At 37.4% G+C, this 17,317-nt stretch overlaps 1 protein-coding gene across 2 annotated transcripts in view; it reads left to right on the forward strand.

Annotated features, from left to right (window-relative positions):
• Positions 1-9,271: 9,271 nt before the first annotated feature.
• mkln1 (muskelin 1, intracellular mediator containing kelch motifs) overlaps positions 9,272-17,317 on the forward strand; it is a 40,144-nt gene continuing 32,098 nt past the window's right edge. Inside the window, exons 1-2 of one of the 2 annotated variants that reach the window (XM_073945612.1) lie at positions 9,272-9,654; positions 17,092-17,161. In XM_073945612.1, coding sequence (XP_073801713.1) covers positions 9,638-9,654; positions 17,092-17,161 — 87 coding nt within the window. In that variant the 5' untranslated portion in view covers positions 9,272-9,637. 2 annotated transcript variants of the gene reach the window in all.

Below are 17,317 nucleotides of genomic sequence, written 5' to 3' on the forward strand. Positions count from 1 at the left end.
TCGGTTGGGTTTAGGATAGTGGATGGGAAGGTCAATCGAAGCTATTGAAATCACTATTGGTTGAGTTTAGCAACTTCTGGTGGATTTACATGCACGAATGGTACTCGTAGTGTTGCCAACTATCTTCAATGAAAAGGCTTCAATGAAAAGTTCTGCTCGAAAAGTTGTTAAATGTTTCTTTATTATGTAATCTGTCGGTTTGCATATTAATGGCGTCATCGCGTCCAACAGTTTCTGTTTGTTTTACAGCCTATGGTTAATAAAGGGGTATTTACATTTGCGCTACACTTTATATATCCATTTAATTAAATGCTTTGCTTGAATACAGTTGTAAATTTGCAGAAATCTCTTTAAAAAAATTTAAGTTAAACTTAAAAAAAAAACAAAGGAGTAACATATCGGTTTGACTGTACTAGGGAAATACCTCACACTCATGGTGCTAAAACATTTGCCATCGGTACGCAGAGGAATGATCTGCTCTCGGGCTGCAGGTGGGAGACTGTGTGTGAGTACTGGGCCGCCTGTAAGTGCTCTGATGCCTCATTCAGACTAGCAGCAACTTTGCAGCTGCTTGTCGCTCTGGGTGGTTACCTGCTTCAAACGTGGGGTGTGTAGGTATATACAGCACGAATACAACCGGCCACTGAGCGAGCTGACAGAGGATCATGTCAGCTCTACTGGTGCTCCTATTGGATGTCGCTCAAGAAAGTTGCTTTTCATTTGCATAAATTTGAAGGATTCTCAGCTATATGTCGCGTCACTCGACGCCCACCTGGTCAGCAACAATCGCTGTTGCTTGCATAGATGGATGTCGCCGGAAGCCGCTCATTCTCCCTTGAAATGAGCAGTCGCTTGTCGCTTTGTCGCTGCGAGTCGCTTGTAGTGTGAATGAGGCAGGGGAGGCAATAATGGAATCACCTGCCGCTCATTTAAAAGAGTAGGAACGTTACAGTACGGACACATGGGGGTCAATAAAAATCTCTGGCAACTCCAGTCGCTATATTTATCGCTAGTCGCTTTTTTTTATTGGTTGCTAGGAGGGTCTGAAACGTTGCTAAATATAGCGACAAAGTCACTAAGTTGGCAACACTGGGCACTCACAAGAGAAATTTGAGATCTCAAAAAGCATACGCAGCACCCTCTGGTGGATTCCTGAAAACAAAAACTGCAAAAAAAATGTGGGATGCATTTGGCACCCTCCAGAAATGTATGTGCTGGTACATCTTCAGAATAAGCCTGGATTGGATGAAGTGGCTGAAATAAAGAAAAAAGTCATCCTGGGTCGACGATAGCGCAACCATCCTTAAAACTTGCATGATTTTGTCAGCAGTAGCATTTTACATTTCCTGTGAAAGTTTACTGTGTTACATTGACCGAACCGCTTCCTCTGCTAAAGGATCTGCATAAGGACCGCGTTGTGCTCTTCGGTGCGGCAGAATCAAAGCATTTTCATCGACCGCTGCCAAGTTGGAGCTTGTGTCATTACTCTGTGAAAATGTATTCTCTTTATGCTGGTCACTTTGAAAGCCAAGCCACAGTAACTCTCCAACTCTCTCACACACAAACACACTCAGACCTCACTCTTGATAGATGAGGTTTAGAGTAGAGAGGAACACAGTGCCCGTGGAGAGTTGCTCTTTGTCAATGGCATCCCGAGTGAGATATGAGTTCACATTAGGCAGTAGAGGGCTCGGGCAGGGGCCGTGCCAGCTTTGCTTGCCCGGGCACATTCCTCTCCCATTCAGCACTTTGGGAACCAGGAACTCGGGACACAAATATCGGCCATCACCACACTCTCCCTGCCAACCTGAGAAGCCCTGGGAAGAGAGGAAGGATCTCTCACAAAGCCAGGGTCTGAATAAAAGGCTTTTAAACCATAAGTACCAGAGTTTTTCTCGAACACAAAGGGGTATTTAGTGCTTTGAATATCATAAATTGCTGTAGGTTACAAGTACGGCTTAGGATGTTTGAAGCCAGGGCAGAAAGATGAAAGGAAACCATTTGTTGACCAATGGGTGGTGATCAAGTTTGAGAGCTACAATCTAGAAATAAATATGAAAATGCTAGAAGGTTTCTGTAGCTTTGCACACATTTCGCCTCTTTGCTCTTGTTTGGCAATCCCCGGTCCCCAAACAGAATGGCGATGGTTGGCCACTTCTACAAGTTTGTTGCTTGTTTGGCGTTCTTCAGAAACCTATGGGTGATGTCATAGATGCTGCGTTCATATCTTTTACAGTCTATCTTTTAAACACAACCAAGCCTTAAATATACACTTAGGACCACCTTTTAAGTAATGCAGGTGAAATAAAAAAATAAGGCTCAATCACTTTTAATACTTTGTAGTGCTACAAATAATCAAGGCTGAGAAAAGAACACACCCCACAAAGGAAACAGGTAAATATAGCTAATATTAGTGCGTATGTCATATATAACACTTATGTAATGCAATACCTTACCGATGTTTCATAAGACATGCATTTGCCCAATCATCAGCATACACTTACATCAGTAGTTCCTATTGTGCTCTGAAGTAGAAGCTAATTTAGTTCCTTCGCATGGTGTTTCTAGAGATAAAATGACTCTCAGTGGGCACTTAGGTCAATATGAACTATGATAAATGTGTGAAAGCTCCTAACTGTGCACTACTACAGTATTCAAGTGCATTTGACTGAAGTAAACAAGGAAAAGAGTTGCAGAATCAATGCTTTTAGTATATCATGCTCTGTGAACACTTCAGTGAACGCTGAATATGGATTCTGTCAATCAAAACGCTGCTCTTCAAGAAACTTCCAGGCAAGTGCGTTGTGGCTGAATGGAGATGAACTCTGCAGGACTTTAAACCTACCAGGGTAGGACTAGACGTGGACACTCCTGCTCATTTATAAAGCTCTCATATTGTGAATCAAATGTATCATTTTAATTATCCTTTAAACAGCTTAAAGATAATACACTGCAATATGACATCTTTGTTTTCCCTTTTTTGACCTCTTGATTCTCCTGCAGTTGCCACATATCCTCTCTGATGTCTTGCTAGTCTCTTTTTCTTCACTCTGTCTGTCCTTTTTTTTTTTTTTTTTGCCGAGGGTAATGGCGGCAGCCTCTGCTTCTGTACTGCTGCTCCTGCGTCATTGCTCACTTCCCCTCCCGTCCACCATCGGATGTAAACACTCAGTCACATGGGAGCAGTACATCATGACCACACACACACACACACACACCCTGCACCGGAAACGCAGGTTTCACAGCTGAGCGTGAATCATACAAACTCATACGCAGCAAACAAACCCCTTAATCATGCGCACCTTTGAACATCATCACGGCGTGCTAATTCAAACCTGAACAACCTGATGTACACAGATGCCTCGAATTAAACGCACATTAACACTGGGACAAACACACCATGCGTGTGCACATAAATAGTGCCGTTTTCATCAGGAAATGAAACACACATGCTGTTGTTTTTGAGCTGCTCTCTGGAAGTGCACATCTGATCTCCAGTTTGCAGAAAAATGTTTGCGCTGGCTGGCGTGCCATAGTTGAGGAAAAGAGAAAGCTACCGAACGTCAGGTTGTCTGTGTTTGAAAGGGATTTTATCAAGATGTTAAATTACAAGTTATGCTAAGTTTAAAGGCCGTGTGAACCTGAATTTGCTGAGACGTTTATTTTAGCATGTTGATGTACTTCATTAGAAATCAGCTTGTTAAGTCATGACGTATCAGTTACGCATGAATACTGTTTCTGGGTTCAAGCCGCTACTCATTTAAATTGAGAAAATATTAATTTATGGCCACTTTTTAGTCTTATAAAATATATAAAATCATAAAGTTCACAACAATCTCAGTACTTGCTGCATCACAAATACCAAAATTTTAACAATTTATAAAAAATTCATCACTTTTTTCTGGTTTTCGGATATTAGGCATGTTTATATATATTACGGTCGTGATTTTCGAAAGTATTACATCGCTTTGTAAACGTTTACTATTACCATTTGATGAGTTTACCCATACAGTTTGAAAGAGCACTTGGACCTGGAAGCCACTTTGCGTGACGTCACACTTAACAAGTGGATTTTTAGTAGGGGGCAGGGCTTTCTTTTTGTGCATCATTCTTTCATAGCGAACTAATGGTAAAAGGGGCGTGGTTAACTTATAGGTGGGATCAGTTTGGCATATGTCAAGTTGTGGAGCCTACACATTTCTCTGTAAATTATTATTATTATTTTATATTTTATTCAATTTTTTCTTATGCTTTCTGGATGATATTGTATTATGTTGTGTCAGACTGTTTGTGTATTGTGAAATTACCTCTGTACCCCTTTTTATTGTTGTTGTTGTTATTGTTTATTTTCTTATACTAAAAAACAAATAAAAGATTTTTTTTTTTAAAGGGGGCCTGGTCAAAAGCATAGTGGCTGAAGCTGAAGAAAGGTCAATACAAATGCGGAAGCAATTTGTCAGACTTTAAAAAAAGGTTGGCTCCAATAGCCTGATGGTTAAGTGCGCCAAGTTCGACCTGAGTTCGATTCCTGGCTTGAGGTCCTTTGCCAACCCTTCCTCTCTCTCTCTCTGCTCCCAACTATTTTCTGTCAATTCTCTGCACTATTCAAAATATTAAAGGTTAAAACCTCAAAAAAAATATTATAAAAAAGATTTACTTACGATATATTTGTTCTCTGCACCTACCGAGTCTGAGAAGGATCACAGATACTTGCATCGAGAAATATGGAGAGTATTTTTTTCCCATAAGCTGTGCGTTATCAAATTCCATTAAAACTACACACTTCCACCAGTTCATATTCGCATCCAATATCTCGTTTGTCACAGGAGATATGCATGAATTGCCGAACTGCTATTAAAGTCAACAAATTAAAAATGAAACACCCGAAATTATATGAAATACCGAAAGAAATGTGGATAGCGTGATGACGCAATGACGTTAATCGAATTATGCGCTACAACATATAAAACGGAATCATAAAAGGAACAATCAAAAAGCAACTCATCCAAACACCTTAATCTTATTATTGCCTTATTCAGATTAAGGCAAATAAATCAATTACTGATGTCCATGTAAACATAGTCACTGTACATTTTGATTTCACACAGACTTCAGCTTCAAGAGAAGTCTCTAGAATGGCTTGTTTCATTTCTGGAGCACTTGTGGTCTGTATTTCTATCAATAGGCCGGGTACGTTGTGGCTGATGATGACGCACTTGGTGATGTCTGCTTGTTTTCGGGAACACACATCAACGTGCACGCACAAACATCCACAGCAGGCCTCTCCAATGCGTCAGCAGCTCCCAGTTCATTTGAAATGCAATGTTAATCTTATTGTTTTCCTCCATGTAGTGGTGAGTAAATGTGCCTAGTTAATTCACCCCAGAGTGGAAATAACTCCTTACAGCACACTGATCCACTTAACACTCCCCAGAACAACATGACCTCGAGTCGCTTTTTTTCCCCATTCACAAACACAAGCCAGTCTCATAAATACCGTCCTTTTCGGGGAATGTTTACAAGATGCAAAACAGAAAGGAAAGCCCTAAAAATCCTGTCATTTACTGCTCAAGTGACTGGCAATTCAAGAGATGTCAGGTCAAGTGACTGGACACACATGGTCAAAGAGTTTCCAAGCCAACATAAGTTGGAATGGAAGGCAGCCATTTGGCTTACTCTCTTATTTAAAGGGATAGTTCACCCAAAAAATAAAAATGTACTCACTACTTAAGTGATTTTAATCCTTCATTTGTGTTTTCTTCCGTTGAACACATAAATAGAAGGGTTGAAAGAAGTAAATGATCACGAAATTGTAATTTTTGGGTTAACTAATCCCTTAAGGAGCACTCAAGGCACAGATGGAGATTTGGGATGTTGAACTATTTTATAAGTACACCATGAACTTATCCCCTCATCTTTAGAACATTCACAACCAAGTGTTTTATGAAATCACTTAAATCAAAGAAGCACCAGTGAAAAACGATTTGAATTGATTGTGATTTGTTGCTCAGCTGTTGCAAACACTGCAAGCTGATTTGCAGAAAGACGTTCCTGTTTGAAAGCATCAGCAAATCATCTTGCCTTGGCAGTGACACAGCTTTCTTTTTCTGCAATGTATAGTTGCCATAACAATTACAGCTCACACCTGCCACTGATCACTGCCTCCCTCTCTGTACAAGCACTGTCAAGTCAGAAAATGTTCAAACCAACAAGCACAACACACAAAAAATGCATGTTTAATCTAGTATTGCAAACGAATTGTTTTTAGAAAATAATATGCTTTTAATGAGATTGTGTTGCTCTTTTTTTCTGATAATTTTGTATACTATGTTACTTTAACCCTTTTCTATTAATGTACAGTTTTATTTGGAATTTATTGAAATTTAATAAATACATTTGTCATTGTTATAATATTATTACAAACTGACATTAAATAAAAAATATCTGTGCATTCTAACATTATAAAATGTTTTGCATATTTAAATAGCTGATATTTAAAGGGGACCTATTTTACCCCTTTTTCAAGATTTAAGATAAGTCATTTGTGTCTCCAGATTATGTCTGTAAAGTTTCAGCTCAAAACACCCATCAGATTATTTATTAAACCTTTCAAAATATAAAAATTTTCTGCTTTAAACACTATGTAGATGTTATTGTGGCCTGTCCGTTTAATGCTTGTTCTCCCTGCCCACCATTCCCACTTGCCTGTCAGATTGTGCCTCAATCTCCACCTCGGCTTTGGAAGATAAACAGCACAGTGACAGACCTGAAGGAAGCAGATCTCATGTAATGTTGGTGAGAAATACTACAGTAGGAACTTTCCCCAATGATTATTTGATGTATTTGTTATGGGGTTAATGAGTCGATGAGAACGATAGGTCACACACAAGGTCGTTACAAAGTTCACAGAAACAACCACACACACAGAGAGAGAGGAAGCGTTTAACTTTGCACTGTTTTTGCATGGCAAATGTGACAGGATACACATTACTCTTCACCGCTTTATGAATATCTATTATGTTAATGTACAAAATAAACCTGATTTAATGTCCACAAACTGGGATTGAAGCGTCTTCTTTTATAATTGTACTGACACTTGGCTGTGGTGAAGAAAATCACGGTAATTCATTAACATGCAGTTTTAAAAATGTTTGAAACTTGTAAAACTCATTCTTGATCACATTTGATGTTGACTGATGATCACAGAGAAGCGAACAGATCTTTTAATAACGGTTGCTTTGCGCACGTCTTGGCTTGTTGATATGATTATACGCATTACAACAAAGATGTTAATACACACCTGTCAATCAAATAGGTGTGTGGGTGGGAAAACCGCACTCTTACGTCATGTTGCCTTGGGCCTCAAAATGGGAGGGATTTGGATCCTATTTTTAACGTTAGAAACTTAAAAAAAACTTACAGTGTTTATATCACCCCAATATGACTGTGGACACACTATACATACACACATTTCTGTCCAAACACCTTCCAAAAGATTATTTTCATCATAGGTGAGTATAGTAAAGTAGATTTTTAGTAATAGCCGATGCCTTGTCTTCTTGGAGAGTCTGCTTACTATGTTATCATAGGCTATTTTACTGGAGTCATTTGGGACCATTACTACATTCACTACCATTATTTCAGCATCAGACACATTATTTCTGAGCTGTTCGCCTCTGATCTAGACTTAAGATCTCCTGTGTATGGTCTCCAAGTTTATAAACAATAAATCCAAGTTTATAAACAATAATTAAAAGCTCTACTAGAATGTGAAGGTTTTTACAAGAAGGAGCTTCATAATTACGGGAACTACAACATAGCGCAAAAGCACCTTCCACACATTCTTGTGGAGCCATCAGCCAATCACCCTTGTCCAGACATCATTTTCCTCTGGAGTCATTATTCAACTGGCATTTATGGCTCAGGTGATTGGCTGAACCACCTGGTAGCCGAATGAGTGTCTCTAACTAAAGACGGAATGACTGCACCAACCAAACACCTGCCAATGAGATGAACAAGAATGCTAATGATCTCCCCAGGTATGAATCCCCTGACACCCATGCAGGTTTGTTTTTGTGAATTGTAGGGACACTCCATTGGTTTCCATTGTTTTTACACCATACAAACTATATTTTCTAATGACCAACCCCAATCCTAGATCTAACCCTGATGCAGTTGAACTTTCTGGAAAAAAGTATGATTTTTTATGATTTATGAGACTTTTGAAAAAGGAGAAATCTGCAATATCCACATAATTCACCATCTGCTAGTAATACCTGATCATACCCATGTCATTATACACGTTTGTGCCCTGATATGTCACAAAAACACGTGCAAACACACACACTAGCTTCAGCCTTTAACATCTGTTATGCACTTTCTCCAGTATTGGTAAATATTCGTTCATCTTGTCCTGTGAGGCTAACAAATTAATAAGACTTTCATAATGCAGTACATAATCCAATGCAAACTATCTCCAAAATATTTAAGAAGAACTACAGTTCATTGCCAATCTTATACATTGAGATGACATCATTCGAAACGTAATTCCTCTTAATACGCCATTTATCTGCGAGGTTGCTTAGCGACGTAGTCGATAACCTGTTTACGTCACTAACAATAAATCAAACCCATATTTCACGCACGCACTCTGTCTCCGGTTTGCCGTGCTTCTCCGTCCGACGACGCACGCACGGGCTCAACCTACATGTTGCGCGTTCTCGCTTTGGGAGCGCGCACGTTCAGGTTGTTGTCAGGTGCTCAAGTTGTTTGTCGTTCCTACACGACAACTAGTGGCGTTGCGCGTTATCGCAAATAGCTTAACATCCCCCGAGGGACATCTGAGGGGGTTTAATTCTTTCAAATATGGATGACATGTGTTTAAATCAAAGTGTTTGCTCGCGTACAAAACGCCGTGCGTATCTGAAAAAACAAGCGCGAGCTTTCAGACTTGCGCACTATGTTTTGAGCCTCTAGACCTCTTGTATAGTTATTTATTAAACATCGAATTAAACTAATTTTAAACTAATCTTAAACGCTTGACGAAGTACATCAACTTTATATTAATTCCCATGTCGTGACGCGGCAAATATCACCACAAAAACAAGACATCCGCGGTAAATTCCCATAGGCTTACATAACACATGCGTAAAAACATGAAATGACATCCACGTGAATTTAAAATTCGAAAAGTCTTACGTGTTTGTGACAGGCATCGAGCCGGCTCTCCCTTTCTGTCAAGTTTTGCTTCATATCGCTCCTGTTCCGCTTTATCTTGTGTAATGACGATGACGATGGTACTGAAATAACAGCGCAACTTCTGAAAGTGCGAGAGTGTTTGCTCCTTTCCCTCTCTCGCGCGTTTCTGCAAGCCTCACGCCTCGATTTATTCAGTTTATCGTCAATAATAAAGGCTAAAGTCGGCTGGAGCTGTGTACGAGGACATAGGTTATATTCGGTTGCCGTGACATCCTAACGTTACTGCGCACTCAGGGGGGCGTGATGTTGTTCTTTAAAACAGAAGTGCTCCGCAGCTGAGAGGTTTTAAATTAGACAGCAGTCGCATATTTCATCCAGGACTAAAATCTCACACGTTCACCAACAACTTTGGATTTTAATCTGCGCAACAGAGACCGGAATGCGGACGTTGGCAAGGTTTGGTTGAGTGAAAGCGCATTACATGTGGCACATCATCAAAAGATACCTCCTCTTGGCAACAAGAAACCCGTTGCTTTATTTCTAATACACGCACATACATTTCCAATAGCCTGAGGCATTGTCGTACACACTTACTTTAAGAGCTGTTCTTCACAACAATCCACATTTCTGCAGCTTTCATAAGTGCGCGAGGAGTTTGCGGTAACATCATATGAAGAAGCCGCAAATAACTTCACGCGTCCGCATTTCTGCGAAGTGCGCAGCTTATTATGCGCGGCAGCAGGTGCAGTCCGGTCCGCGCAACACCAAACACCATCACCGGCTGATGTTGGAAACACTCCTGCTCCACAACTCTGGAAACGGGGCGTTTACAGGACGACTGCGTTGCTTTACAGTCTTATTTTGTAGTCATGGACACACACACACGCACGCACTTGGTTTTCTGTTCGCTGTTTCATTATATCATGTCCATCATGTGACATAGTGCGGCCTCCCTCAATGGAAACTTAAAGGGACCTCCTCCCGAACTGATGCTGGAACGTATGCAGTCCGTCCCGGCTGGAACACTCTGTTCAGCTCAGTCTGTTTGGGCCAATCATAATAATATCTTGTTTACACAGTGTCAAACTTACAATATGTCCTGTAAAGAATTGTTCATACACTTGAAATATACACAAATATATTAGATTAAATGTATTAAGTTTAAAACCTTTAATATTTACATTACATATTATAACATGCCTATTTAGATAGCCTATATGTAACACTTTATTGCAATGCACAAATCACACCATTAACAAACCATTAACTAAGACTGTATAACTTAATAATTAGCTGATTGTTAATTTTGCTATAAGGCTCATGTCTCTAACTCAATTCCTGGAGGGCCGCAGCTCTGCACAGTTTTGCTCCAACCTTAATCAAACAGCTGATCCAACTAATCAAGTTGTTCAAAACTACTAGACACTATTAAGCAGGTGTGAGTTGGAGTTGGTTGGAGCTCAACAGTGCAGAGCAGTGGGCCTCAAGGAATTGAGTTTGAGACCACTATAGGTAATATTTGAGCTTATGTATCGGATCATACTTTAATAGGTAACAATAGGCAGGTAATAAGCCAGTAGTAGGTAATAGGGTGAATTGTTACTTAAACTATTGATGATTTATTTAATATAATTAGTCACACTCTAAAAACGACGAGTTATTTATTTAACTCAATAGTTGAGTTAAAATATTGGGTGCTTTGTTGGGTTATTTTTAAACTTTAATGGATTTTGTAATAATAACTCAAACAGTTTTGCTAAGTATTTGGTGCTTTGTTGGGTTGTTTTTAACCTTTATTGGGTTATTTATTTAATAACTTAACTAATTGGGTTAAAATCTTTGAATTTCAACACTAAACTGATTTAACTAACACAGAACAGCTGTATTATTATGCGTACGTAATGCTTTTTGCTGTAATCATGATGCCTGCCTTAATTTCACAATAAAATTCTGAAAAAGATCAAATTAAACAGTTAAATCATGTAAAGTGACACTAATGTAATTTACTGTGAAAAAAAATTACAGTGACATGTTGTGAAATTCTGGGAATTTATTACAGTGTACAACTTTGTTAGTCTATATCAGTGGTGCTCAACCCTGTTCCTGGAGATCAACCTTCCTGCAAAGTTCAGCAGCTCCAACCCTGATCAAACACACCTGAACCAGTTAATTATGACCTGAACAACACTTGATAATTACAGGCAGGTGTGTTTGATATGGGTTGCAACTGAAATCTGCAGGAAGGTAGATCTCCAGGAACAGGGTTGGTCACGCCTGGTCTATATTATTCTATAAAGTTATCAAGATTACAAATTCTTCTTCTTCATCATTATTATTATTATTATTATTATTATTGTTATTAATAATAATATTTTAGGCATGTAAAATTGTTGTTAAAAGGGATTGCTGTCTCGTCACATAAATAAAAATCAATGAAGTAGTATTAAAAGCTCAATCAGCAATTTATTCCCTCTATCAGGTAAAATGCACTTTATAACAGCTCATCATTGTGCCAGTATCTTTCCTTTGTACATTACTTACTAATAGTAGCAACTTCACTGTATTATTTCTTTTACCTGTACAGGTTTTGAAAGTTGTGACACACCAACCATCCCCATCCGTTTGCAGTAAATTAAAAGAGCTCTTGCCAAGATCTGGCTGTGCACTTAGCTGAAATGACATTATCTCTCATTCCTTACATCAGCTTGTTTTCCGGTAAAAGACAGCATCAGCGTGCTATGATTCACCGTAGGCATTTATCTAGAAGGTCATTGTGTTCTTCTGTAATCTTGAATATTTAGCTTCACTGATAAGACATTTTGACAACCACGTCTAGTAATAAAGTTACATCTTTTACTTGTTCTTTTTGTCTATCTATCTATCTATCTATCTATCTATCTATCTATCTATCTATCTATCTATCTATCTATCTATCTATCTATCTATCTATCTATCTATCTATCTATCTATCTATCTATCTATCTATCTATCTATCTATCTATCTATCTATCTATCTATCTATCTATCTGTCTGTCTATCTAAACTGTATAGTCTCCTGAACGACTATATCTAAGCAGTTGACATTGTGATCATTGAGATCATGTGACATTGAAGTTCAATGTGACTGATAACGACCCTCAATGCACAGAATTAGAAAGAGGAACACAGTTTACGAAAACAATAGAGCACCTCCACCCCACATCCCTCGCTGTTCTTCTTGGATATGAGGATTGGATCGCCCCCTTGGGCAGTTATATAGCCCGCTCTCTTGGAGAGTAGCACTGGTTCATTTGCTTGTGTCAAGAATAGCCTACTTTCAGGCTTAGCTGCAGTAAATTTGCCCTGAGCCTCATTGTAATGATTAATAATAGTTCAGCCATTGCTGGATGATTAATTTAAAGTGTTAGCTAATGTGGGTCCTATGATAATATTTAGGTGATGGAGGAGAAGGAAAAGTTTTCCTTTAGTTTACTGCGGTAACTATTATTGAATGCTATGTATTTTGTCCGATGTATTCCTTCGTAGATTTAGAAATGAAGTCATTCTTATATTAACAAAAGAGAGTTTTAGTCATTTGAATATATTCACATGTTTTAAGTTGGCTATTGCTTCAAAATTCATACAATTATTTGTATTATTTAAAAGATTTCTGAAAGATATATACAGTTGAAGTCAGAATTATTAGCGTCCCCTTTCCCCCAATTTCTGTTTAACGGAGAGAAGATTTTTTCCAACACATTTCTAAACATAATAGTTTTAATAACTCATTTCTAATAACTGATTTATTTTATCTTTGCCATGATGACAGTAACTAATATTTGACTAGATATTTTTCACTTCCATACAGCTTAAAGTGACATTTAAAGGCTTAACTAGGTTAATTAGGTCAACTCAGGTTAGAGTGATTAGACAAGTTATTGTATAACAATGTTTTGTTCTGTAGACTATCGAAAAAATAGCTTATAGGGGCTAAGAATTTTGAACTTAAATGTTTTTTTTTATTTTATTTTTTTATTAAAACTAAGAAGAAAAAAATGTTATTAGACATACTGTGAAAATTCCCTTGCTCTGGTAAACATAATTTAGAAAATATTTAAAAAAAGAAATAAAAAATCAAAGGGTGGCAAATAATTCTGACTTCAACTGTATATTTTCCTAACACATAATACCTTAACTCTTAATCTTTTAATCTTCTTAATCATTTCTTTAAAAATTCACAGTCATAAAATGATCCATTCACGCAAAAAGACCATTTTAATGTTAAAATATATAAGCAAATAATTAATATTATTTACAAAAAAATAATATTTTTTTAAATATTCACACATTGACCATGGAATTTCCTTTCCTAAAATATTCACACCAAACTGATTTTTAAAGCCCTTTAGGTTAGGGGTACCCAAACTTTTTAGCCTGTGACCCCCAAGATAACAATGTCAGTGACTTGCGACCCCCATTTTTCTCGAAGGTAGTTATAAATATACAAACGTTGCACAAACAACAATAGGTCTATATAAAAATGATTATATTGGCACCACAAAATAACCATATATTTTCTGTAGTCATTAATTAATGTGTTTAATTTAATATAAACCTCAAATCTCTTATTTTTTTATGTTTCAGACTGCCATAAAGGTTATGAAGTAAGTTAATCTAAACACCCTAGGGATTGCCAAAGGATTTAAAAAAAGGAAGGCGGATGGATTTTTATTTGTATGTTGTTGTTTTTTTTTTTTTAACGTAACTATGAGCTATCTTCTGTGGGTTATGGATAAAATATGGTAATTCTAATAGTTTAATCGAATTTATTTGAGTTTTGGAAATCCCAAAGCAACATACCCGTCCCGCGACCCCCACTTAGGGAAGCACTGATTTAAGTTTCCTTCTAACTTGTATGCATGAAAGAATTCTTATTTATCAACAAAATAGGCTTACTTAATAAATGTTATGTTATTTTATTAAACAAACCCTGTGCTATGGTTTACAGCCCTGTTTTTGTGGATTTCTTTAACAATTTACAAACAAACTCAAATGATTATTTTATTTTATTTTGAAATAACAAGCAACACCCAAGGGAGATGTTTGTAAGCCCTTTAGGATTCTTTAAAATTGTATAAAGAGAAACTAATTCATATTTAACTATTCTCTTGAAATAATCAAGCAATGCCACTGTGACCGAGGCGTTCATAAAACTTGGCAGTGCAACAGTTCATATGAATGTCATTATCAGAAATATTTGGCAGCATTATCCAATTATAAGGGTCACATAATGTTCCAGTCCCGTTCCACTTTAAGATTGCGTGCATGCTCAATGTGTGTGTGTGTGTGTGTGTGTGTGTGTGAGAGAGAGAGAGTGTGCATATGGAAGTATATTGTGCGCGTGTGTGTGTTGTGTGTCGTGTGTGTGTGTGTCTTTCGATCAAGATGGCGGTGGCTCCTGACAGCAGAGTGCTTTCCTACAGTGTTTATAAATGGAGCTCGTACTCCTCTACATATTTACCCGAGTGAGTAACGCACAATAAACACTCACGTCGAGATTCTATACATGCTTTAAAATATACAAACACATTTTATAACTATATATTTCTGATCTCTATATGTATTAACCGGGCCGGGTTGGAGCATACGGGAGTATTTATATATATAACATAAACATAAAGCAGGCGTGCATGTATAAATTGAAAGCAACAAAACAAGTAAAGTCTCCAAATGTACGTATTAATGTGCATTTGGTGTGCAAAGTGTGAGAACAGTGGTAAAGTGCAGATGTGACAGTCACGTTAGCATGCTAGTTTCGGCTAGTATGAAGCAGCTCATGTGGGTTTATATAAATAACACATCTGAAATACACCTGTGTGCTGTTTTATGTGCTTTTATACAGACCATGATGCTTTTTAAAGAAATTGACAGGTGTCGTACTGTACGTCGTTAGCTATATAGCATTAAATCATAATGCAGTATATAGCCGGATAGCAACACAGCTAGCCTATCTTGTGAACTGTACTTGAACTGTACTTTTAGTAGTAAACAAAACGTAATTCTCCGAATGCACATTCTTGTTATTGCTTTATTCTTGTTATTTATAACATGTTGATTCAAAATATACCTTCGTTAGACTGACTGTACTGTATTATCATGCATAAAAGCAAAAAGATGCTACATTGGCTAATGCTAAACTGGGAATATGACACTGAGTCAGGTTATTTTTAACCCCTCTTAATCTTATACTGCTTTTGTTTATCTATACAATTATGTAACAGTTATTTTATGGCAAAGTTTATCCAAGCTTTGTTTTGAAAATACTGTGATTTATCACAACACCTGAAGTGTCCTTTCTAGACAGCCTATGAAGTGTAGTCTTGAAAGTGAGTTTTGAAACACTGCCAATGAGTTGGTTAGTTGTTGCGGTCTGTCACAAAATGTGAGTGCAATTTGTGTCATGTAAAATGCATCATATACTGCTAATTTGCTATTCTTCTTTGTGTTTTTTTGTGTTAGACATGACAGCTAGAGACAAATGTGCCTGTAGACTTGCATAAACAAACCCTTGACTCTGTTGCTGCATTAGCTTAGTGATCTATAGCTGCGTCCCAAATGGCACACTATACACTATGCACTCATGCACTATGTACTTATGCACTTACACAATCAACAGGATAGTATATGCATGTAGTGTCGTCCCAAATGGCACACTAATGTTTTTTTACTAAGCGGAAATTCAAACCGTTTCCCTGATGACGTTTGACGGTTGCCAAATCAGTGAAATAAACGACCGAATTATCAAATATTACCTGCCGTGAGTGTTGCCGCATTCACCATCGGGAGGTGCTATAATCACTCTCGTAGAAGAATTTTGTTTTCACCATCCAAAATAAATAAAGTTATTCAACATGTGCGTCCGATAGCTCCGCCTCTTCCGCTACGTAGGCAAACCTGCGGTCGTTGAGTGCGTTAAGTGTCCATCATTACACACTTCATTTTAGCGGCTGAATGAGTGCATCATCCGGGAAATTAAAGTGCACTTATTATTTTTAGAGTTTTCAGTGTGAACACACTACTTACACTATTTATACTACAAAATGGCGTAGAATAGTGCATAAGTATGCGATTTGGGACGCAGCTTATATCTTTTATATCTGTATACATATGTACTCTTGACAGTTTTGTTTTTGCTTTACTTCACATGGGGACTACACAATCATGGGGATGTAATCTAACTAATGGTATTTAAATGCAAACATGATATTATTAATAGCAAGACGTCTTTTAACAAGAAGAACAGTTTTTTTTTAGCATGCTACTGTTGTTTTTAACTTTAGAAGATGTTCAAAGCCCTGGAAACTTGTGCTTGTTTACTGTAACATTATTTTGACACTAGACATGGGACGATAACCATTTTTAAGCTATACCGCAGTTTGTAAAACTCAAGGTTTTAAAACTGGCAACATTTTCTGCTATACCGTTCCAAAGGTATATGTAAGACTTTTAAAAAAGTTTTGTTTTCAGTTTTTTAAGACAACAGTATCTCCAGCAGAAAAGATATCTAAAGATGCCATTTTAAATTCTAATGAAATATGTAGTGAAATGTTTTTGAAACTAATGAAGGCAGTTGAAGTCAATGATTTATTTGAATTATTTAGCCTGACATGCATAAGTTTCTCAAAATAAAGTATATTGTGTTTAAAGGGGGAAAAGTTTCTATTTTTGACCCAAACATTTAAAAAGAGTATATTTTTGAGCAGTAATCACAATACCGTAAAACCGTTACTCTGTGATATTTTTATCCAAGGTTATCATACCGTCAGAATCCTTTACCGGCCCATGCCTGTTTGACACCATCAAATTTGTGATGTTTTTCGCTAACTCATCTGCTTTTTTTGTCATTGCTTGCAGGAATATTTTAGTGGATAAACCTAATGATCAGTCTTCCAGGTGGTCATCTGAGAGCAACTACCCTCCACAGGTAAATTCTGCACATATTTTACATACCTGTATGTGTCAACCATTTATTTGTGCCCTTTTTATTTCAGTGATATGTTTACTCCTAAATTAAAATTAAGGTTTACTCCTAATTGTACAGCACTTAGCATATATAAGTGCACCCCTCACAAATAAATTT

This window comes from Danio rerio, chromosome 4 (genome assembly GCF_049306965.1).
Source record: "Danio rerio strain Tuebingen ecotype United States chromosome 4, GRCz12tu, whole genome shotgun sequence".
Taxonomy (NCBI): domain Eukaryota; kingdom Metazoa; phylum Chordata; class Actinopteri; order Cypriniformes; family Danionidae; genus Danio; species Danio rerio.